General features: G+C 37.8%; 2 protein-coding genes across 2 annotated transcripts in view; both read right to left on the minus strand.

Annotated features, from left to right (window-relative positions):
* LOC147606082 (cytochrome P450 71AU50-like) overlaps positions 1–20427 on the minus strand; it is a 31128-nt gene extending 10701 nt beyond the window's left edge. The window contains exons 1-3 of the mRNA XM_086792900.1: positions 20330–20427; positions 19030–19453; positions 18370–18981 (exon numbers count right to left, since the gene is read on the minus strand). Coding sequence (XP_086649026.1) covers positions 18370–18981; positions 19030–19453; positions 20330–20427 — 1134 coding nt within the window. The remainder of the gene's footprint in view (positions 1–18369; positions 18982–19029; positions 19454–20329) is intronic.
* A 2166-nt stretch (positions 20428–22593) lies between these two features.
* Positions 22594–25062, minus strand: LOC147606083 (cytochrome P450 71AU50-like). The gene is made up of 2 exons (XM_086792494.1): positions 24092–25062; positions 22594–23578 (listed from the first exon to the last, which is right to left on the minus strand). Exons 1-2 carry the CDS (start codon positions 24980–24982, stop codon positions 22952–22954), a joined length of 1518 nt encoding a protein of 505 aa, XP_086648620.1. The 5' UTR covers positions 24983–25062; the 3' UTR covers positions 22594–22951.
* Between the last annotated feature and the right edge of the window lie 365 nt (positions 25063–25427).

Here is a 25427-nt window from a genome sequence, read left to right on the forward strand (position 1 = left end):
TATTTCCTTAATGATAAGCTTTATCCCTTAGAAAAATTGAGATTTATCAGTCATAGCAGCGGAGCTATGGCAAAATTTTTATAAAAATTATGCATAAAATAATTTCATTCAAAGCATGAAAAGAGGACTTCCTACCATATTCTAGGAATTATCATCCTAGATTAATTGAAAGATATTCATTCGTAGAGAAATTGATTTTTATATTATGCATAATTGATTTTCATGCATAGAGGTATGCATAAAAGATTATTATTTTAACATAAAAGTGTTACTTTTATCATAATTGGATTTCATGCATAGAGGTATGCATAAAAGATTATTACTTTAATGTAAAAGTGTTACTTTTATCATAATTGGATTTCATGCATAGAGGTATGCATAAAAGATTATTACTTTAATGTAAAAGTGTTACTTTTATCATAATTGGATTTCATGCATAGAGGTATGCATAAAAGATTGTTACTTTAATGTAAAAGTGTTACTTTTATCATAATTGGATTTCATGCATAGAGGTATGCATAAAAGATTATTATTTTAATGTAAAAGTGTTACTTTTATCATAATTGGATTTCATGCATAAAGGTATGCATAAAAGATATTCTTTTTATACTAAAAGTGTGATTTTCATCATAAATGGATTTTATGCATAACTTAGATGCATAAGAGAAATTCTTTTATTCTAAAAGTGTAATTCCTACTAAATTGAATGTATGCATAGAAAGATGCATAAACGATTGATTTTTAATTCAAAAGTGTCATTCCCATCTAAATTGAATTTATGCATAGGAAGATGCATAAAAGATTGAATTTTAATTCAAAAGTGTCATTTTCATTTAAAATGAATTTATGCATATGAAGATGCATAAAAGATTGATTTTACTTCGGAAGTATTAATCTCCTTAAATGGAATTTATGCATAAATAAATGTGTAAAAAAATCTTATATCAAATATAAGAATTCTCTTGTATTCTATAAATAGATATGAGATGTGATAGGATGTGATAAGAGGTGTATAACATGTGATAAGAAGTGATAAGATGCTTATGAAATAAGTTAGGAGGTATAGGGTGAGAATGGATGCGATGTAAAAGATTAGATGTGAAGGCATATGGGGTTATATGAATGGGAATGTGGAAATGGATGTATGTATGTGGATGTGTGGATGTGGAGATGGGAATGTGGATGTAGATGTGGATGTATGTATGTGTGTGGATGTATAGATGTGAATGGGAATGTGGATGTGGATGTATGTATGTATGTGGATGTATAGATGTGAATGGGAATGTGGATGTGGATGTATGTATGTATGTGGATGTGGATGCATGAATGAGGACGTGATAATGGATGTATGCATGTAGATGTGGATATATGGATGTAGATGTGAATGTGGATGTGGATGTGGATGTATGGATGTAGATACGGATGTGGATGTATGAATGTGAATGTGGATGTGGATGTGGATGTATGGATGTAGATACAGATGTGGATGTATGTATGTGAATGTGGATGTATGAACGAGGATGTGAAAATGGATATATGCATGTAGATGTGAATGTATGGATGTGAATGTGGAGATGGATGTGGATGTATGGATGTGGATATGGATGAATGCGGATATGGGATTGGATGTATGATGTGGATGTACGAACACGGATATGTATGTAGAATAATGAATGTGAATGTGTATGTGAAATAATGTGTCGTCTCGATATGGATAAATGGATGAGAATGAGTACACATTGAATGGAATGTGGAATAAGTAATATGGACTGAGGGGGGATAATGTGGTAAGATGAGAGTTCGATATAGAAACTGTATTTTGTGACTGTTTGTTGTAAATGACTGTTTTATGTCAAGAATGCTAGGGAAGCATTTTGACCGTCTTGTGGATTAAGGTCATGAAGACCTAACTGTTAAAGTTGCAACTGCTCACGGCGGAGAGTCAATGGAGGACGTCTCGCGTAGCAAGGTCGACCGAGGTCTTGACCAGCCTCAGTTCGATTTGAATGGTGAGCTTCCGGTACGGTGGATGAGGGACCAAGGAAGCGGCCTATGAGTGAAGCGCTAGGTCACCTGCGAAGGATCCTAGAGGGTGTTGACCATACGGTGCTCGGGCTCTGGGTTGCCGAAGATACCCACACGTGCGTCGTGGAAGAAATTGGAATAAAGAATAAGAATTGTTTTCTGAAATCGGGCATGGATCTGGTTGATTGACCTTGCTGGTCCTCAAAACGGATGAGTCCATGGCTCTTTTATATGGATCTGTGGGTTGATCTTGCTAATCTTCCACGGAGATTCCATTCTATTATATGAATATATTGCCAGTTACTATGAGCTAGGAACTATGGAAAAGGCCCCTGAGTGAACAGGTGGTGAGTGTTCTGGTTGCCAATGATGCCATAAGTATACCGATGAATGAATGACTAGAAATAAGGATTCAACCAGAGACTTTGAGGATTGTCATCAGTGACATAATGGTTTTATTAAAGGATTGTTTTAAAGTTAGCTGATGCTAAGAAAAAGGCAATTTCATATTGGGTGTGTAAGTGGTGTGACTAGTTTTATATTTGCATGAACTTCCGGCTAGGGGGCCTTGGAACTCTTTTCCTTGGTACCCGGGATAAAACCTAACCAAATTCTTAATTGGATCCCATCACTACAGTGGTTGAACCCATGGGACTGGATGGGGTTAGGCTGGACTAATGGATCCCTAAACCGAGACTCAAATTCTGTTATTACGATAGATAAAGTAAATCCCAGATAGTAATTGTTCTATGGATAGGAATCAACGACTGTGCCTCTTGATGGGGAAAAAAGCGTTGATCCCAATGATCCAAGTGCAAGTTTCTTCCTTGATCTGACCGAGTATCTTTATAGGTGCAGTCAGATCAGCTTGATCAGTAATGGTCTTGACTACGTTAGAGTAAAGAGTTATCCTGGTGGAATCACCCATGCTTTCCGGGTGTAGGAAGTTTTTTCGGGTTCGGTTTTGGAAAAACCGACGGATTAGTCTCTTGTCCGGATATCCGTAGGCGAGGCCCCAAGTTTGGGACCCTGGCCCGCGCAAGATGTGCTACTTCCGCTGCTAGCATCCGAATCTGTTGCGCGGTGGGGACACGGATCTTACAGTTGGTATCAGAGCGAATTGGCTAATAAAGATCAACTAAGAAGCCAAATATGTCAAAAATTTATCAAGAAGCACAAAAAGGTTGTAATTGTGTGATATAATTCATACAAATTGATATTCAAACTGAAAATTCATAAGTTAGTAATTGGATCTTCAAATGGAAGTACCGCAATTGTATGGAACCCTGACTTGCTTGCGACCTAGACATGATGGTATCTATCTTATAGTTCCAAGTATCATGACTACCCGTATATACCGAGGGTATAACTGGAGCTCTTTACTGGCAGTATATACGAGTAAATCTAAGACTTGAAATTATAAGCATTAATGCTATCCAGTAAATAAATTCGAATGTGGTTGATATGATTTTTAATTCTGTTTGAGAACTCATGAATTGAATTGGATTCTGATTGAAAAATGATGATTTTTGAAATTTAGTTGAAATATAATAACCTGAGCGAAACCAGAATGAGGATGAATGGGACGAGTCCCTGTGATGATATTCATTAACTAGAATGATGATTAATGATCTCAGCAAATTCGTAAGTTGAGGGGGGATAATGTGGTAAGATGAGAGTTCGATATAGAAACTGTATTTTGTGACTGTTTGTAAATGACTGTTTTACGTCAAGAATGCTAGGGAAGCATTTTGATTGTCTTGTGGATTAAGGTCATGAAGACCTAACTGTTAAAGTTGCAACTTCTGACGGAGAGTCAATGGAGGACGTCTCGCGTAGCAAGGTCGACCGAGGTCTTGACCAGCCTCAGTTTGATTTAAATGGTGAGCTTCCGGTACGGTGGATGAGGGACCAAGGAAGCGGCCTATGAGTGAAGCGCTAGGTCACTTGTTGCGAAGGATCCTAGAGGGTGCTTACCATACGGTGCTCAGGCTCTGGGTTGCCAAAGATACCCACACGTGCGTCATGGAAGATATTAGAATAAAGAATAAGAATTGTTTTCTAAAACCGGGCATGGATCTGGTTGATTGACCTTGCTGGTCCGCAACGGATGAGTCCATGGCTCTTTTATATGGATCTGTGGGTCGGATCTTGCTGATCTTCCATGGAGATTCCATTCTATTATATGAATATATTGCCGGTTACTATGAGCTAGGAACTATGGAAAAGGCCCCTGAGTGAACAGGTGGTGAGCGTTCTGGTTGCCAATGATGCCATAAGTATACCGATGAATGAATGACTAGAAATAAGGATTCAACCAAAGACTTTGATGATTGTCATCAGTGACATAATGGTTTCATTAAAGGATTGTTTTAAAGTTAGCTGATGCTAAGAAAAAGGCAATTTCATATTGGGTGTGTAAGTGGTGTGACTAGTTTTATGTTTGCATGAACTTCCGGCTAGGGGGCCTTGGAACTCTTTTCCTTGGTACCTGGGACAAAACCTAACCAAATTCTTAATTGGGTCCCATTACTACAGTGGTTGGGCGGTTGGCTAACCCATGGGACTGGATGGTGTTAGGCTGGACTGATGGATCCATAAACCGAGACTCAAATTCTGTTATTACGATAGATAAAGTAAATCCCGGATAGTAATTGTTTTATGGATAGGAATCAACGGCTGTGCCTCTTGATGGGGAAAAAAGCATTGATCCCAATGATCCAAGTGCAAGTTTCTTCCTTGATCTGACCAAGTATCTTTATAGATGCAGTCAGATCAGCTTGATCAGTAATGGTCTTGACTACGTTAGAGTAAAGAGTTATCCTGGTGGAATCGCCCGAGCTTTTCGTGTGTAGGAAGTTTTTCCGGGTTCGGTTTTGGAAAAACCGACGGATTAGTCTCTTGTCCGGATATCTGTGGGCGAGGCCCGGAGTGTGGGACCCTGGCCCGCGCAAGATGTGCTACTTCCGCTGCTAGCATCCGAATCTGTTGCGCGGTGGGGACAGGGATCTCACAGTTGGTATCACAGCTATCTCACAGTTGGTATCACAACGAATTGGATAATAAAGATCAACTGAGAAGCCAAATATGTCAAAAATTTATCAAGAAGCACAAAAAGGTTGTAATTGTGTGATATAATTCATACAAATTGATATTCAAACTAAAAATTCGTAAGTTAGTAATTGGGTCTTCAAATGGAAGTACCGCAATTGTATGGAACCTTGACTTGCTTGAGACCTAGACATGATGGTATCTATCTTATAGTTCCAAGTATCATGACTACCCGTTTATACCGAGGGTAAAACTGCAGCTCTTTACTGGCAGTATATACGAGTAAATCTAAGACTTGAAATTATAAGCATTAATGCTATCCAGTAAATGAATTCGAATGTGGTTGATATGATTTTTAATTCTGTTTGAGAACTCATGAATTGAATTGGATTCTGATTGAAAAATGATGATTTCTGAAATTTAGTTGAAATATAATAACCTGAGCGAAACCACAATGAGGATGAATGGGACGAGTCCCTGTGATGATATTCATAACTAGAATGATGATTAATGATTTCAGCAAATCACTATGAGATTAGTGGATGGTGCTGTCAAATTGCTACTGTTAACACGACACGGTAGATCAAGTTAAGGGATGATAAATTGAGAACTTACTTAACTGAAATTCCCGTAGAGAAATGTTCAGAAGGAAATTTTTCGGTCTAATGGACCGTTATCGTATGAATGATATGATCTAAATGAATTGCTATTTAATGATGAGTTCTATATAAGGAATATTTATCCCAGTATTCTGTTGGGTTGACCAGAATATAAGGAACCCCAGAATAAATTGGATCTTAAGAAAAAGAGTTGTCCTCTACTTTGCTAGATGAGGACATCTCGCACCTTTTTAAGTGGGGTAGAATGTAAGATTCCTCCCCCAACCTTCGAGGTATACAGGAGTAAGAATCTCCCTTTCTGATCTTAAAATTATTCCCTCTCTAAAATAAAAGAAGATTCTGTTTAAAAAGGGAAGACACTTTCCCCAGAATACCTTATCAGGAGCCCACCTGTTTTAAGGATTCAGAACAATGAGTTCAGAAGTGAGAACTGGTGTTTTGGATGCCAAGGTTTTGGTCATCAGTTAAAAGACTGCCCGACTCCTGCCATGACAAGGGCACAGGGAAGTCAAGAACCCAAATTGAGAGACCAATTCCTTCATACCAATCTAATCAGGGTCCGTCTTCTCAGACAAGATTGCTTAACTCCATTAACTAGGTCCGACCCATTGATTAGGGTCGAGATAACCAGTCAAATGCTTGACGACATAGAGCAACAGATGCAGGCAATTCATAAAGATATAAAAGCTATCCAGGATCGACAGAAACAGTATACAGATAAGAAGAGGACAGTCAGAGAATTCCAAGAAGCAGATATGGTCTTCATTTGAGTACGGACCAAAAGAAGTTCTTTATCTCTTGGAGAGTATAAGTAGTTATCCCCCAGATATTGTGGACCAAAGAAAGTAGGTGACTTAGCCTATGAACTTCTTTTATCTCCTCATCTCAAAGTTCTTAATGCCTTCTATAGAAATTTGTGCCAAACCCAAATCATGGAGAGACGGTAAAACTTCAGTGGCAAGATACCCCGGTGGCTTCTAGGTTACGCTAGTTTCTTCTTTATATAAGTCGTAACTCTTACTTGTCACTCGCAGTAATCTTACTTCCATCGATCTCCTTTCTTTCTTAATCTCCTTTATGGCTTGGCAGCAGGAATTGGTTTTATCCGTGATGATTTCTCACCTTTAAGACGCAAGTGAGTCTGTGAAGAAGGATTTTATAGAACTGTATGAGCGCTCACTTTTCCCTCACTTGGGAACTTCTGTAGCTCAGACCAAATGGCAGACCTATCAAGACATAACTAGGGTAACACCGTGGGGTTAGCAGCACTTTCATAATAATGTCCGTCTGGCTATGGTTATTGAAGCTTTGGGTTTGGGTCCCCGATACTATTGCGTGATGAGATCAAGACATGTTGGGTTTTCTGAGCGGGTCTTCTTACTGGCGTGTTTTCTTCCTCATCAGAAGATATGCCTTTATCCCGTTTTTGGCTTGCCTCTCAGAGATCCTTTTAATAGGTCACCTCATACCAGTGAGATAGGTGCTGCAATAACCGGCCGAATTAATCCCATAGATGAATTACCTTATACGTGTGCAACTTGTGAGTGCTGCTTTTGTGACCATATGATGGACGGGCTTATGAAAGTGTAAAAAGTTCTTCTATCTTTACTGTATATATTCCAAGAATGAATAAAGTTAAAATCTTGTTCTTGTCTTGAGTCTTGCTCTCTTTGAGACTTTTCTTGGTGGTTAATCTTAATTAAAAAATTTCTCTCAGTCTCATATTCGTACATCTTGCGAAATTATCCCCAGTTTGCGAGATGAGGGCATCTCGCATTTTTCAAGTGGGAGAGAATGTAAGATTCCTCCCCAGCCTCTCAAGATGTCCACCATCTTCCCCTGTAATCAATCCCCTCTTCAGAAATATAAAAGATCTTGTTTCTAACCGTTTTATCATAGAGAGAGAAAATATTCTAGAGAGAGAATATTCAGATTTTGAATATTTTTAGATAGAAAAATTTCTCATATTATTAAAATGAATTCCCCTGAAACAGGAATTCAAAAAGAACTTTCTAATGTGCAATTGGAATTAATTGGAAATGGGTATAAAGGACCTTAGCCTAAGGGTCTAGATTTTCAGAAATTTTTGGATTATGGTCCAATTAAGGTTCCTATGGGCCAATAGCATCAATCCATGTGTAGGGAGGAGATAAATCCAATTTGTAAAAGAAGATACCCAAAAATGAGTAAATGCTCACATAAGATGAAGAGTTGACTATGTACAAGGTTTATTAGTAAGAAACTATGAGTAATATCAAAAATATGAGATATTTTGGGTATCCAAAAATGAGTAAATGCTCACATAAGATGAAGAGTTGAAAATGTATGCTTATGCTTATGCTTAATGCATTATTGCATAAAGCTTATTGTAATAATGCATTAAGTTGTGTTTAATGTCGTGAAACTTCATACTCAATGTAACTCACTTGTTATGGCATTTTGGATGTAACTCTCCTTTTATGGGGTTTGGGATTCAATACAATTAACATTTCAGGAGTTACTATGTTTCGTTTTGTATGTTAATATGTTGATATGTCTATTTGTACAAATTAGAATTATTCTCAATATATTGATTTTTTTTTTGTGGTAGATTGGGACATTAGCCCCAATCTTCCTCCCAAAAAAATTTACAGCACCGATGAGCGGCGAAAATAGCGATGCTAATGTTTTTTTATCAACGTCACTGAGCGACGAAAATTGTGACGTTGATTTTTTTATTAGTGCCGCTGAGCAGTGTAAATAGCGACACTAATATTTTAACAACGCTACTACTGAGCAAAAAAAAATAGCGACGCTGATGTTTTTAACGTCGCTAAGCAACGAAAACAGCGTGGGATATAGCGATGGTTATAACATTGGATATAACGATGGTTATAGCGTCCCAAAAATAGCGAGGCCGCTTACACCCTAGCCATGCTATAGCCATTGTCTCGCTAACCCTACTTTTTGTTGTAGTGGGTGAGGGAGGACTTGTGAAGGGAGAAGAGGAGAAGGGCTTGTGATGGTGAGGGAAGGCTTGTGAAAGGAGAAGAGGAGAAGGACTTGTGAAGGGAAAGGGAGGGCTTATGAAGAGAGAAGAGGAAAAGGACTCATGAAGGGCAAGGAAGCATAGGAAGCCATAGCTTAGATAAGGTCTACTTGTAAAAGCATGTGAAGGAGGAGAGGAATCGAGAAAGCGAAAGCACGCAACGCAGTGCGTGGGAAGGAGGTATCCAATTTCTTTTCCTAGTACACAACTATGGGCATGGGTATGGCCATGTCCATGGTCACGTACTGAGAAAAATTTCAAGAGAGCTATTTTTGTAGATTCCAAAGAGCTAGCTTTCTGTTTAATGAAATGGAATGGAGTGTTCATACACTTAAATTGTATTCTGGATGTTGACAACCATGTGCCCACCATGGATAGATGATTGTTTATGCCTTCTTCTTCTAATGATGACACGACACCCATGCAAAGTGGGAATGAGTGGTTACATTAGAAGATTCCATGTCTATGTGAGATGCAAGGGAGCAATTTTGGATTTATTACAAATGACAATAAGGCATGTGCAAGATTACATCGGATTCGAAGATGTACGGTGTCTAGAGAGTTTAGTGAGTGTATATATCCACTATCTCATGTTCTTATGCACATGATTTAGGTATTCATAAGGTAGTCCATGTTTTTTGGGATGAGGACAAGGAGGACACATGTTGTAGAATGACGGAGTCTATGTGTCATTACTCTGTGGATTGGAGTCCATCAATGGCACATGAAGTCAATGAATATTTGGGCATGGAAAAGATGATTGATGACTTCTTTGAGAAAGAAAAAGATGAGGAGCCTGAAACCAAACTTGACGAAGATCAGTTGTGCGACAAGCCGCTTGCACTCCACTATATGAGGGGTGTACATACTTCACCCTTTGCGCAATCTTGGGGTTACTAAACTTGCAAACCATGTATGGTTGGAGCAATGACAATGTTTTGTGTTACATAGTTCATTTTTCCCATATGCAATAGCAGGTGTGGAGAGATCAAAAAGTGTGCGAGGCCATCTACAAAAAGGGGGCGATGATGAGGTATGAAAAAGTAAAATTCTAAAATGGCTTTATTTTATTATTACACTAGTTTGTAGACATGTCATGCTAATTAAATGGACTCAACTCCATCATAGGTACATGAGTTCCAAGGATATCCATCCATCTATTAATGCAGCCCGAGTAATGGTAGTGGAGACAGTGTGCATGATAGAGAAAAACCTGCCAAGAACTATCCTCACTAGTCAATTATATCTCGTGGTACACTTGATAGATGAAGTGTCCGTGTGCGGTGTTCTGCATGCTCAGTGGATGTTCTTGCTTGAGAACTTCATGAAGACCATAGAGGATTTTGTTAGGCAAAGAGCTAGGACAAAAGGAAGTATAGCAAAGGGTTGGTTATTTAAAGAATCATGTGTTCATATTTTAGAGTACCTCTCTCGAGTGGATCCCACAATGCCACAATTATGAAGTAATGAGGATGAGAGAGCATGGTGTCCCACGTACCATAAAGAAAAGGAAGATCAAGGAGAATGGACACATCAATGTTGAAGAAGGAGAATACATTTTGTATTCTCAATAGTGAAGTTATGAAGAGGTGGGCAGCAAGGTATCAAGAGGTGAGGAGAAACTATAATGGAGGAGAGAAGATAGTTTACAATGCAATCGAGAGGCTTGCCGTTTCCTTTGAAGCTTGCATCACTTCCAAAATATTTTACCATTGATTGGATTTATGAAGAAATGGAAAAGGTCGAAGAACATGGAGATCAGACGGTGACAGAAGAATACTGGGAGAATGCAAGAGGATGCGAGCCTCATGTACGTGTGCCTCTACATCTTTTTTTTTCAAGTAGAATCTCATGATATGATTATTCAATATCATAAATGGATTTCATTTGGTGTTGGTGGTAGTATAAGGTATACAATGCCATGTGGCCCAAAGGAAATATGCATGCATGTTAGAGCTATGGATGCTCTAATTTGCATGTATAGAAGCCTCTATGAATGCATAGAGCATGTATAGAAGCCTCTATGAATGCATATTAGAGTATACATAGAGCATGCATAGAACATACATAAGATCTATACATACATATTAGAGTTATGCATGCTCTAATTTGGATTCATAGAGCCTCTATGCATGCATATTAGAGCATGGGTAGAGCATGCATAGAGTATAAATAGTCTCTATACATGCATATGTAGAGCATGCATAGAGTATAAATAGTCTCTATACATGCATATTGGAGTTATGCATGCTCTAACTTGTCTGCATAGAGCCTCTATGCATGCAAATTAGAGTTATGCATACTCTATGTATGCTCTAATATCCATATATGCCTCGAGCATACATAGGCATATTAGAGAGAAACAAATGCATTTAATACTAAAATAACTTATGCTTTCGGAGATGAAAGCACATAAATGAAGGAGAGAATAAGTTTCATACTTGAGATACTTGAGGTATGGAAGATGAAGGAGGAAGGAAACGAGTTTAGCGTAAGTTTTGGGAGAAAATAGTGGTAAAGAAAAGATGTGCACCACACAAGAGAATTAATTTTTAATAGTATGTACGACTATACATGACGTGGCCATAGCCTTATATATAGCTGTGATAGTAGCCACATGTATAGTTGTGTGTATAGCCATATACTGGAAAAAAATCATCTTGCATGCAGTACATTGTGCGGCTATACCATTATCCTCTTGTAGTGGAAGGCATGGAGCTTAATAGGACCACCATTTTAAACTTCATATGTAAAGCTTTGTTTAGGTTTTAAAATATCCATTTTAGGTTTCTTAGGTCTTAAAATATCCATTTAAGTTTCTTTGGTCTTAAAATATCCATTGTAGGTTTTTAGAATCTAATTTGTGTTATTTGTATTGTTTTCTTTATGGTAAGACATTCCTAAAGATTCTAATCATGATAGGTCTGGTATAATGCCAATAGTTTCCTTCTTTAATTTAGTTTTCTATCGCTTAAAAAATGCCTTTATTTCCATTTACTTTTTTAATAGCTTATCCTCTCAAAAATATAATTGGTTGATCATTCAAATTTGGTGCACACTAAGTGCTTAAAAATATAGATATTTATTTGTGTGTATGTGTGTGACACATACACACAAATAGAGAGAGAGAGAGAGAGAGAGAGAGAGAGAGAGAGAGAGGCAGATTCCTCATGTATAGATGCATAAACATGCATGTGTCATGTTTCATGTACACAAAGACCTTTCAGAAGTCTTTGTGAACATGGCAAGGTGTTCTGAAACCTTCGTTTGTGATAGCCAGTTCAAAAACTAACCTTCATCCAAGTTATTTCTTTATGGTATATGTCTCTCTTTCCTCTCTCTCTCTCTCTCTCTCTCTCTCTCTCTCTGTCTCTCTCTCTCTCTCTCTGTCTCTCTCTCTCTCTCTCTCTCTCTCTCTCACACACACACACACACACACACACTCACATACACATGCAAACACACATATAAACATACACACGCACACATGCACACACATGTATACACACACACTTGCACACACATGCGCCTCTAGCATGCACATGAACTTGTCACATCCATTTTGCAAACTAAGTGCTCTCTCTCTCTCTAACACACACACACACACACATGCATGCATGCGAACACATACACATACACACGAACACATACACATACACACAAACACACACAAAAGAGTGTGTGCATGCACACATAGGGACCCAGAATCAAATATGGATTTATATTCCTACAATTTGAAGTAATTTGAGTTTGTAGTACTACAAAAATGGAACTCAAGACATAGTTTTAAGTTTTCAAGAGTGTATACCGAATACCAAATTTATAACTAAATCTCTTTAATCAACACTAGTTTGGCAATAAGACAAAAATTTCTCCATGGACATAGTTATGTCCTCATTAGTGACCAACTTTATGGAATTATTTGGAACACATGGATAGTGGAAAACAAAGGTTTCCTTTTTCATATCATCAAGTATATAATGAAGAAAATTTTTGATTTTTTTAGGATCACATTGATTACCTATAGACTTTTCAAATCCATAAGAATTCATAGGCTCAGTTACAATCGTAATACATAGTTTTTTGGACTATATTTGAATCAAAGACTTTGATTAGCCAATTTCTTATTGCTTTGTGCATTGGTTCACAAACATATCTATAGTGTAATATAATCCATCTTAGGCTCAAAAAGTAATTAGAAGTCCAAAATTTAGGTCTTAATGGAAATTCTAAGACATCTTGCTATCTCAAAAAAATTTAGCCTTGAGGATTTTTATAGCTAATCCAATAGTCATAGACAAGAACTAAATCTTGCATACATGTTTTGTATAATGTTATGCTTTGCTGGTGTATTTTATGAGAGCTAATCACATATACATCTATCCTTTTAATCACATATACATCTATCCTTTTAAGCACTTTGTTTTGGATGAAAGTTTACAAATTTTAAACCATATTCATTACTTCACTAAGAGACTGCTTTATACATTTTTAAACATATCATAAGAGATTGAATGGAATATCTAGTCATTTTATATAATAATAAGCATTGTTTTCATAAGTTTTCCACTAGATGATCCAAATATAAGTAAGGTTTCATATATGATGTTACACAATGTCCACCCTTTAGCTTAAGGAGGATGCCCAGACGATGGTGTGGCATTCTAGTGAAGTGGTATTATGGGTGACTCCGCATTAAATACTAGTTACCTAGTGTTATTCGTAATGATACTCTCATCATAGTGAAACAAGTGGTGAATGCATGTTGTATTTGTGCCTATCAACATTTTACATTAGGCTTAATTATAGAGAAGGCAATTAATTGGAATAACTAATGTGTTTACATTTATGAGATAGGTGACGGGCAGTGTGCATGTTGCATATGTAGGATCTTATCTATATTATATCATCTCGTAGTGTGCATGAGGGGGAAGATTGCACCCAATAGTGTGTCACTGGTGTGATGTCGACTCTATCTCTTGTTTTATTTTATACTATGCTTCAATGTTGTCAATTTAATTCAAGTCTATGCTTTAATACTTGATGTATATGTGAGTTATGATTAATTCTTCAAAAAGTACATCAGGTCCCGTGAGAGTGGTACTTGGACTTGAAGAATAGGGAGAAGCTCACAAAAATCTAGAGGATAAAGAAGATAAATGCTTAAGGACTCATGGAAAAAGATTGGAAGGTTTATGGGAAATGTTTGAGCCATTGAATCAAGGAATGAGGTTTTAAGACACTTTTATGGAGAAAACGACAATTTTGGAATATAAACCACTCTTTTACTTCCCAAAACCACTTTCATGAATCTTAATCCTCTTCATAATCCATGAGTATGGATGGAATCAGCACATTGAGGAGATCAAGGGCCTAATCTTAGAATTCCTAAGCACTATGTATGCTCAAAAACTATAATGTAGGGCTCTTGATTTTTCTTTTCCCCTTCTTCAAAATCAGCGCTGCGTTGGTAGTTTCTTTTCCTTGAAGAACAAAGAAAATTCATTTTCATTTTATTTTTCTTAATTTAATGTATCCTCCCTTCCTCCATCCATAGGCGAGGATTACGAATTGGTTGATAGTTTTTATTTTTCTCTCCCTTCCATCAGTAGAGGCGATAGTGGTAGCGATGTCGTTCTTCTTCTTTGTTTCTTTCTCATAGCTGTGTGTATAATAGTTTGTTCTAGCTAATGTGGAGAAGTTTATTTTATAAAGTTTAAGCTTTTAAGTGATAAAGCTTAAAAGCTTATTTCTATAAGCTTTTAAAAGTTTATAACTACTTCAAGCTTTAAAAGCTTATGTCACTCATAAGCGAAAGCTTTATAAATTAAAATCTTATTTCTATAAGCTTTAAAAGTTTATAACTACTTCAAGCTTTAAAAGCTTATGTCACTCATAAGCGAAAGCTTAAATTTCTTGAAGCTTCAAAAAGCTTTCATATAGTCACAAAGAAAGATAGAGAGAACCTTACCAAAATTTCCACTCGTGGATAAATATTGGAAGGTTTATGGGAAATTTCTGAGCCATTGGATCGAGGGATGAGGTTTTAAGCCACCTTTATGCAAAAAACCACTCTTTTTGAATAGAAACCACCCTTCTTACCAAAACCACTTTCATGAATCTTAATCCTCTCCATAATCCATTAGTGTGGATGTAATCAACACATTGAGGAGACCAAGGGCCTAATCACAGAATTGCTACATTGAATTGCTACATTGTGTATGCTTGAAAACTATAATGGAGGCTCATATTGATTTTTCTTTTCCCCTTCTTCAAAATCAACATTGCATTGGTGGTTTCTTTTCCTTGAAGAACCAAGAAAATTCCTTTTCATTTTATTTTTCTTAATTTAATTTTTCCTTCTTTTCCTCCATCCACGAGTGGGGATGGCGCATTGGCTGGTGGGTTTTCTTTTTCTCTCCCTTCCATCACTAGACGACGGTAGTAGCAATGGCGTTCTTCATGCTTTCTCACAGCTGCATGCAGCACGGTTTATTTTAGCTGCCATGGATAAGCTTATTATAAAGTTTATGCTTTTAAGTGATAAAGCTTAAAGGCTCATTTTTAAAAGCTTTTAAAATATTATAACTTCTTTAAGATTTAAAATATTATGTCTTTCATAAGCTAAAGCTTAAATTTCTTAAAGCTTCAAAAAGCTTTCATATAGTCACAAAGAAAGACGTAGAGAACCTTTCCAAAATTTTCACTCTTTCTACTACAAAACCCAAGATTCAGCAGCAAGGGGACAACAATTTTAATGGATAATTCTTCTACAAAACTTTACGACTCTTTTGAAGACTTTTTCAGCACGTTATTACTTGGATTGTTTGGGCGTAGGAGTGATCTTCTACATTGGATGTATTTCTTGGGAAATATTCTCAAGTTTTTGTTGAAGACTTTTGGAACCATGGTTATTTGTTGATTATTCAACATCAACAAATTATTTTGCCACTATATGAGCTCTACTTCGAATATTTTTCCAACTCTTCAAACTCAATCATGTCGAGACGACACCTCATTACTCGGCCGCGTATTAGATGAGCTATGTATTGTAAATTTTCATTTCTACATTTAAAATTTGTGACCTTTGCCTTTCTACATCTCTCTTTACCTTTTCATTTCTACATTTAAAATTTGCAACATTTACCTTTCTACATCTCTCTTTCATCATGAATCCTATAGCCTCAACCATTCAAGAGCAAATTTAGTTACTTCAAAATCACATAAGTTAGTTACTTTTGTAATTCTTAAATTACCGCTTCTCAAAGTATTTTACAAAAAAAATGACGAAAATTTGACGATGCAGAAGACTTCTACTATGACTACTACTCTGACTCTTGAGGTAATATATTAATTTCATTTGATTATTTTTATAATTACTTTTATTTAAGACATTTTGTAACTTTCAAGGAGAGGTTTTATGCATCAAAAGTAGAACTTCTTGTTGGAGGAACTGGCCCTTCCATCTTGAACTATACTTTATGATTTTTTCACTATGTATTAGTCTTGTGGTATGGGACAGAAGGTTAATCCTGTCTGAAGGATTCTCATGTATACTTATCTCCAGATTTATGTGGGATAATTTTTGGTGGTATGGGACACTAGAATTTATTACACAGAAGTCCTTGATACAATGTCTCTTTGTCATAACTAGAAAAGATACTAGAATTTGTATATGGTAAGACAATGATCTCCTTTGCTCACAAACAAACACACAAGTAAGGTTAGTTGCTTATCTAAGCAAGAGCGACATTATATAATGTCCACACATTAGCTGAACGGGGATGCTCGGACGCTTGTGTGCCATCCTAGTGAATTGGTATCGTGGGTGACTCCACATTAACCTTGTATTATTGGTATATCTTGAGACCATGCTTGATGGGTGTATTTTGTTGACGTGTAACAAGTAGTGCCATGCTTGATGATTGTATTGTGGTCAAAGTGAGACAAGTGGACTATACTAGACAACTACACACGGCCGCAATGTAACAAGTGGTTTATGCAATTGATGTGCCATGCTAATTTAAGTGTAACAAATGGTAATTCACGCCATGCTAGATGATGTGTATAATAATACTCTCATTGCAGTGAAACAAGTTGTGAGTGTATGTTGTATTCGTGTCAACATTTCATATCAGCATTAATTTTAGTGAAGGAAATTAATTGGAGAAACTATTGTGTTCACGTTTGTGAGATAGGTGATGAGCAGTGCTCATGTCACACATGGAGGATCTTATCTATATTATATCATCTCAGGTCCCATGACATATGATGTTTTGTTATATCAATGTAATTTTGAAAGTTGAGACCATCAATTTGTTTTCTAACTAAATTGAAATGTTTCCATCAACTTGTTTTTTAACTAAATTGAAATGTTTCAATATGAATTCTTAATCAATTACTTTAGTGGATATACTGATTTATTAGTATAACTAAAGTAAATCACCATATAAGCTCACACTATTATCGTATTTTGGGTGTCAAAGACTCAACAACTAAAAAGAGATTCTAAGAAGAAAATTTAATCAAATTAATTCTTTTTTTGTCATGCAAAACCTCTCTCATCTCTCAAATACTATGTAAGGTTTAGGAGAAATTTATAATGAGTCAACATGAAGACATGCTTTAGAAGAGAAACACTAAAATATTGCTCCTATTCACAAGATACATTTTCTTTACAAAACCCCTGGAAAGACATATTTATGTCATGTCGAGCTACCAAACTAGTGTTAAAAATCATTTTTAAAAATAAATCCTTAGCCAATATTCTTTTAGTAAGCTAGTAAATATTTATTTAGCATTATTGCATAGGTATACACTAGCTGAGATGTTGAGACACCCATTGGGGTATTGGGACTTAATTCCATAGTAGTGAATTAGGAGATTAAAAGAAACATCTCTTTGAATTTTATTTTTGCAATTTTAGGAATTCCCTTGGTGTCATATGAGTGCTATTGAAAAGAATAATTTTTGAAACAAATTTGCAAACACCTTGACCTCTTTAATGAAATTGGAAACCCTTGTACATTTATAACATTACCTAAGTTGGATGAAATGTACAAAAACTCCTTGAACACCATATTAGATAATTTGGGAAAAATCCCATTCCCATTTGAAAAATGGGAGCATGGTGAACTTGTCCAAAAGTTTGTCAAAACCCCCTCATGTGACATATCATCGGAAAGATGTTGAAGAGTAGAATCTAAATCTATGATCTCCGACAAATTTGGAGTTAGTATGTTTAAGATATGTCCAAAACTATATGGAGTAATTGATTCCCAAAATGTGAGATTTTTCCCAAATTACCTAATATTGACTTCTTGGATGTGAAGGCTTATAATCTCAGACATAGTCTTAGGTATATTCTCCAAAGCATTGTCATGATAGGGCTGACAATCTCAGACATAGTCTTAGGTATATACTCCAAATAGTCATGCTAAGTAAACTATGTTGAAATAAGAAATATTACAGTTAATGTGATCAAAAGTTAGTAGGAATACATATTTTTTATAATCTGATTGAGAAAATAAAAGGTAAATACAAAACCATGGGCATAAGTTAAAACATTACATATAAAGGTGGTAAAAAAACATCATAAGGGACTATACTACTACATGGGTATATTACTCATGCGATATGGAGTACTTGTGGATCAAAACATGTCCTAGCTATGGCTAGAAGTGGCTTCACACAGCCCATGACTGTGCCTGACTTCTCTGACATGTCCACACTGTCGCCAGTCATGAGCTTCCAATCAAAGCAGTGTACAAGATTTGAAATTGTGAGCTCGATTGTGGGCAAAGCTAAGGGCATGCCAGGGCAGCTACGTCGTCCTGTTCCAAAAGGCAATAGCTCAAAGTGTTGCCCACGCATATCAATCATGGTACTATTCAAGAATCTTTCAGGCATGAATGTGTGTGGATCCTGCCAAACATGTGGGTCCCTTCCTATCGCCCATACATTTACTAGCAATCGTGTATCTTTGGGTAAGGTAAACCCGAGTCCCACTTTGCAAGCTTCTATTGACATGTGAGGTATCAAAAGGGGCAGGGGAGTGTGCAAACGTAGTGTTTCCTTCACCACACCCTTCATGTATGGTAGGTTGTGTAAATCTGATTCCACCACCAAGCGTTGAGTTCCCACCACCCTATCCACCTCAACACGAACCTTTTCGAGAGTTTGTGGATTCACCAAGAGCTCTGACATTGCCCAATCTATAGTAACCGATGATGTGTCGATACCACCAGCAAGAAGCTCCTGTAATTTAACATAAGGTCAAGTAAGTCCATTATGTATAGGTATAACATCACCAATAACAGGCCTTTGGAACAAAACAGTAGCTTCATGGATGAGATCTTTAAAGCCTCTTCCCAACTCAGCGTTGGCGACGTCGGACAAGCTCTTCCTAACGAGGATGCGGCATATGATGTTCTCTATCATATTCTCCACACACTGTGTGAGATTCAAAGGGGATGCATGCCCGTGCTTTGCCAGCTGCTGCATGAGAAGCTTTATCTCTTGGGTTCTGATAGACTCGAACTGGCGAACCCTAGTCGCAGTGAAGAGTTGCAGGCTGCAGAGCTTTCTCATTTCTCTCCAATGGGGGCCATATAGGCCCAAGGAGAGCGCCGTGTCCTGGCCATACTGCAAGCGCCGCGATATCTCGAAAGGCGGCCGGCTTGCAAAGGCTCTGTCGTGGGTGCGGAGAAACTCTTTGGCGAGCGATGAACTAGACACAACTACGGCATTTTATATTATGCATTAATGCATTATGTATTATGCATTATTAAGCTTAATTATTGTATTATATAATAATTAGCTTAATGTATAATGCATTAAGCTAATTATTGTATTATGCAGTAATGCATTATGTATTATGCATTATTAAGCTTAATGCTTTATGTATTATTAAGCTTAATACATTCTATATTGCACTATGCATTATTAAGCACAAGTGCATTATTATGTATTATGCATAATGCATTATACTTTTTGCATTATGCATCATGAGCTATGTATGTATATGTGTATGCATAGCGCATACACATAGCTCATAATGCATAAGCTTAATACATAAGTTAAAGCAATATTGATTTATGCATAATTTGTTAAGCTTAATGCATTAATCTTAACGCATTATGCGTAAACTTACATATAAATAAATATTGCATTAACTATGTATTAAGCTTATGTATTATTGCCACTCAGGTGTGGTAATAGCTCAAGGTCTTATCAGAGTCATCAGCAATCTAGTAGTGGGCAAGCTGGGTGCGGTGGATGTTTTGGGGGAGGTGTGTGGTCACCTTCACCTATGGCGACATACAATGTGCCCAAGGAGGGTGGTATGATTTACTATACCCTTGATGAGGAGGGCATGCCTTTTATGGAGGACATGGGATGGAGGTTTTATTATACCTTTTATCAATTAGTCAACCAAACCTATAAATATGCCTTCAAACCATGGGGAGAGCATAAGGATAGAGATTTCATGTATGCGGTGTAGTGCATGTATGAGCAGTTCCCAAACCCACCACACATGCATTTTTCCGATGAGTAGGTGAGGAATCACATGAATCAGATAAAGATCCTCAATAATAGAACGTACTCAACACCCTCAGCAAAAGGCGGCACATGCGAGTCAACTAATATTGAAGGATGGTGCGACGAAGTATGGATCCGAAGGAAAGGCAAGCTGGCTCGCATGACTTGTAAGATTTGTCTTTGCCATTTTTCACTAAGCCTAGTTCATTTGTCATCGTGATTTCATATCTCATGCATGTTGTAATTTGTTGTACGAAAGGGTAGTAGGTCGCTCCCTAATGGCTTGAGAGAAAAAGTACTGCAAAAGCAGCACAACGAAGCTGAGACTTGGGAGTGGCCCAAACACGAGGTAGTGGTCACCGATGCGGATATCCAACGAGCGCAGCAAGGTAACTTGGTGAGTAGTTGAACTTGAATTTTAATTATCACCCAACTTGTTTTACTTCTTGCTAACTTTTTTGTATTGAATCACTATTTAACACAAGAAGACAATGTTGAAAGTGACAGTGATGATAAAGGTGGTGGCGCACGTGGTGAAGATGTGGGCAAAGATGAAGATGAAGACAAAGATGATGCACAAATTTAAATAAGTTTTTGATGTCTTCATCTTTTTTCATTTATGGACATGAATACCTTATGTAATTTGCAACAACTATGAATGTAATTTGCAATATAATCCATGACATTGTATTGCAATTATTTTTTATGTTTTATGTGATTAAGTTTTTTTAAAAATGTGATTAAGTAGTGTTTAAATAATGTGATTTTTAAAAAAAAAGTCAAGGATAGAATAGGGGAGAGATTTGGGGACACAAGTCACCACATCTCTCTCCCATTCTTTCCCCTTTTTTTTTGTAGATAGCCTTCGGCTATAGTCGTGTGCAGCTATACACACTGCTATAGATGTCTCTATAGCAGTGTGTATAGCCTTCGGCTATAGTCATGTGTAGCTATACACACTGCTATAGGTGTCGCCATATACGCAGTTATAAACACAGTTGTATAGCTGCATGCTCATAGCCACATAAATGTTTTTCCCATAAATAGTTTCTTTTACATTTGTGCAAATCTAGACGGTGTTGTGCTCTTTGTTTGTTGTGGTGTACTCATGCTTTATTAAGTACTTGTGGATCAAGTCCTATAATAGATATTGCCAGAAGAGGCTTTGCACGGGCCATGATTGTGCTTGACTTCTAAGCCATGTCCACACTGCCATCACATAGAGGGTTTGCCTTTGTATGCTTTTCAAACCATTATAACTAGGTTTCCTTTTGATTGGTTGGTTGCACCACTTCACTTCACATTGAGTGATCAATTGGATTATGCTTTAGAGATGTGCTTCTATGCTTCTACTATATGCTACCTACAAAATGTAGAATTTCCTCTTCTCCTACTTAGGATCAAAGAGGAGATATATGGCAAGCTATGGTGCTCTAATACCAAATTGTGAAATTGGGGTTGCTCCTCTCTCTCTCTCTCTCTCTCTCTCTCTCTCTCTCTCTCTCTCTCTCTCTCTCTCTCTCTGTGTGTAAATGAGCAAGAAGACATGATAGCGAGAAAGGATAGACCATATAGAAGCTTATTCCATTATTTCATTAGAGAGTACACATGATTTTATTTTGATGTAGATTGGGATTGTATCCCTTAATATATGTGAATATCCCTTGACGTCTCTATGCCCCATGTACCTCTTCACATCTCTTGAATTCACATTGTCTTAACCTTAGTCCTCATCAAGGCCTTACAGTTTAGACCATTATAATTGATAATCATTACTAGGTAAAATTATATTTTAGACCATTATAATTGATAATCATTACTAGGCAAAATTTGCATTACACACACTTTATCACACTACTTTCAAGAACACTTAAATCTGTCAAAATGATGTAGGAAACCAAAAACAGTCTCTTTGATTTTCTTTTAAATTTCAGATATCCCCTTAGTGTCATATGATAAAGCTAAAGAAAATACTGATTTTCGGGACAAATTTGCAAACTCTTTTACCTCTTACCCCTTCATAAACGTTTTTGCCTCTTACCTGTTACCCTTCATAAACTCTTTTACCTCTAATTTACCCTTCATAAATGTATCTAAACTAAATAAAATCTAAAAAAACTCTTTAGGGTGTGTAGGCTTACGATCTCTAATAGAGTCTTAGATGTGCGCACCAAACCGTTGTCATGCAAAGTAAAATGTGTTGAAAAAAGTATAGTAACACATGATATATGATCAAAAATTAGCAATGATACATAACACCACATATCTATGTTATATAATGTGATTGATCAAATAAAAAGATAATATACAAAACATATGATATGGGATCAAAAAATAGTAAGAGTACATGATATGGGATCAAAAATTAGTAAGAATATATAGTACATAATGTGATTGTCAGAGCAAATAGAAAGATAATGTGATTTAAATAACGCAACTAATTCCTAGTTGATGAGAGGACTCCTCTCAGGGCCCCATATGCCCTTTTTACAAACACCACACACCACACACACCCACAGAAAACATTACAAGATAGTATCATTTGGAGTAGCGAACGGGGTTTGAACCCATAACCTCGGGCATATCAATCAAACACCTTAATGACTACAACAAACCTTGGGCACAAGTCAAAACACTATGTATACAGATGGTCGAAATTAGAAGATCATAAGAGGCAACACATTACTCATGCCATATGGAGTACTCGTGGATGAAGACGTGTAATAGGTATTGCCAGAAGAGGCTTTGCACGGGCCACGACTGTGCCTGACTTCTCAGACATGTCCACACTCTCGCCAGTCATGAGCTTCCAATCAAAGCAGTGTACAAGATTTGAAATCGTGAGCTCCACTATGGGCAAAGCTAAGGGCATGCCAGGGCAACTACGCCTTCCTGCTCCAAAAGGCAATAGCTCAAAGTGCTGCCCTCGCACATCAACCATGGTATTATTCAAGAATCTATCAGGTATGAAGGTGTGTGGATCTTGCCAAACACATGGGTCTCTTCCTATTGCCCATACATTTACTAGCAATCGTGTATCTTTGGGTATGGTAAATCCTCCCACTTTGCAAGCTTCTGTTGACATGTGTGGTATCAAAAGGGGAAGGGGAGTGTGCAAGCGTAGTGTTTCCTTCACCACAGCCTTCATGTAGGGTAGGTTGTGTAAATCGGATTCCTCCACCAAGCGTTGGGTTCCCACCACACTATCTATCTCAGCACGAACCTTTTCGAGAGTTTGTGGATTCACCCAGAGTTCTGACATCGCCCATTCCACAGTAACAGAGGATGTGTCGATACCGCCAGCAAGAAGCTCCTGTAATTAACACAACATCAACAAGTAAGTCCATCTTGTATATGTAATAATATACCCAAAGTACGTATATGTAGTAATCTACCCAAAGTTGCATGAAGGCCATAGATGCATTTGTAAAGAGGAAGCTAGGGGCATGCAAGAAGAAGTTCCTCAAGCCAATGTTTGTAAAGAGGAATCTAGGGGCATGCAAGAAGAAGTTGCTCAAGCCAATGAGGTGATAGCTCAAGTGGTGAAGGTGTTTGCCTAAACCCTAAACCCTTCTTGGTGCTTCCTTGGTGGCATCGCCTACGGGTAAATAATTAAACGCATATGGGCGGTGGAAAATCAATAACTACGAGAGGATCTTGGGCCTAAGGCCAGTCGAAAAAAGAAGATGAAGTTCCTCAAAGAGAACATGCACCTGCCACGTTGTGATGTTGGCGTACACTATGATGCTCGAGAGTGGCATTGAGGTTAGGTTTTTTTAAACGACAAAAATTGCCTACTACTAATAATTCGCAAAAAAGCAATTACCAACAACACGGTTTTGATGTCTACTCGCCGCAACGACTTTGAGGACAACAAAATGTCAAGGAAGTCTTGTGGACCACTATCTGCAGCCTGCACGGTGCAGTCCTGACGTTGGCGCAGCAACCCCTCTAAGAGAATATCAGCGAGCCGGTGCAGCTCGTCCATACTGCGCTTCAACTTGCCATCTAGGAATCCTAGGAAAGGTATAACATCACCAATGACAGGCCTTTGGAACAAAACAGTAGCTTCATGGATGAGATCTTTCAAGGCTCTGCCCAGCTCAGCGTTGGCGACATCGGACAAGCTCTTGCTAACGAGGATGCGGCATATGATGTTCTCTATCATATTCTCTACACACTGTGTGAGATTCAAAGGGGTCGACGCATGCCCGTGCTTTGCGAGCTGCTGCATGAGAACATTTACCTCTTGGGTTCTGATAGGCTCGAACTGGCGAATCCTAGCGACAGTGAAGAGCTCCAGGCTACAGAGCTTTCTCATTGCTCTCCAGTGGGGGCCATATGGGCCCAAGGAGAGTGCTGTGTCCTGGCCATACTCCAAGCGCCGCGAGATTTCCAAAGGCGGCCGGCTTGCAAAGGTTCTGTCGTGGGTGCGGAGAAACTCTTTGGCGAGTGCTGAACTAGACACAACTACGGCATGCATGGAACCCAATCTAAGGTGGAAAAGAGGGCCATACTTGTGTTGGGCAAGGCGGGCGAGTGAGCGGTGAGGAAGCTCCCCCGCCAAAAGCAGTAGGTTTCCGATGATGGGCAAAGGGAAGGGTCCCGGAGGAAGCTGCCTATGGGAGACAACACTACGAACACCAATATAGTATAGCAATAATACCACCACTATCATCACAATTGGCATGGCACTCGATGCCCATGTATCTTCCATGCTACGAGTTAAGCTTAATCTATGGCCTGCTGCCTACACAGACTAGAGCTCGCAGTCTCTTGTGTTGTCGACTACATCAGTAAGCCCTGTCCACTTTATATGCCTGCCCCGAGTAAGTCTCCTCAAATCTTATCCCGAGACACGACTCGGCCCGTTATAAGTTCACCTCCAAGGTAACCTCGTTTCAAGATGCGAGACACGACCAACGAACCGAAACGTAAGTAACGTATCATTGACTTTATCTCCCCACAGCCCGAGGAATTAAAAAAAACATATTTTTCTACTAATTTAAAGTGATGCTTGATTTTCAGTGCATGCCTTTATGGAGTCAATACACAACTTGACTTTATTTATTACAGGTAACCAAAAGATCACAGTATTGTCTCATTATGCAGACAACCAGTTACCACGTGATAGCTTGCAGAGGTTTCAAATCAAAAGTCTA

Source organism: Cibotium barometz, chromosome 58 (assembly GCF_041138505.1).
Source record: "Cibotium barometz isolate CiBa-2024 chromosome 58, ASM4113850v1, whole genome shotgun sequence".
NCBI lineage: Eukaryota > Viridiplantae > Streptophyta > Polypodiopsida > Cyatheales > Cibotiaceae > Cibotium > Cibotium barometz.

Excerpts from the sequence above, each read along its gene's own strand:
- LOC147606083 (XM_086792494.1), bottom strand. The coding sequence starts at position 24,982 with ATGGAAGATACATGGGCATCGAGTGCCATGCCAATTGTGATGATAGTG. Across the intron at positions 23,579-24,091 it reads ACATCAAAACCGTGTTGTTG|GAGCTTCTTGCTGGCGGTAT; the intron begins GTAATTGCTTTT and ends TGTTAATTACAG.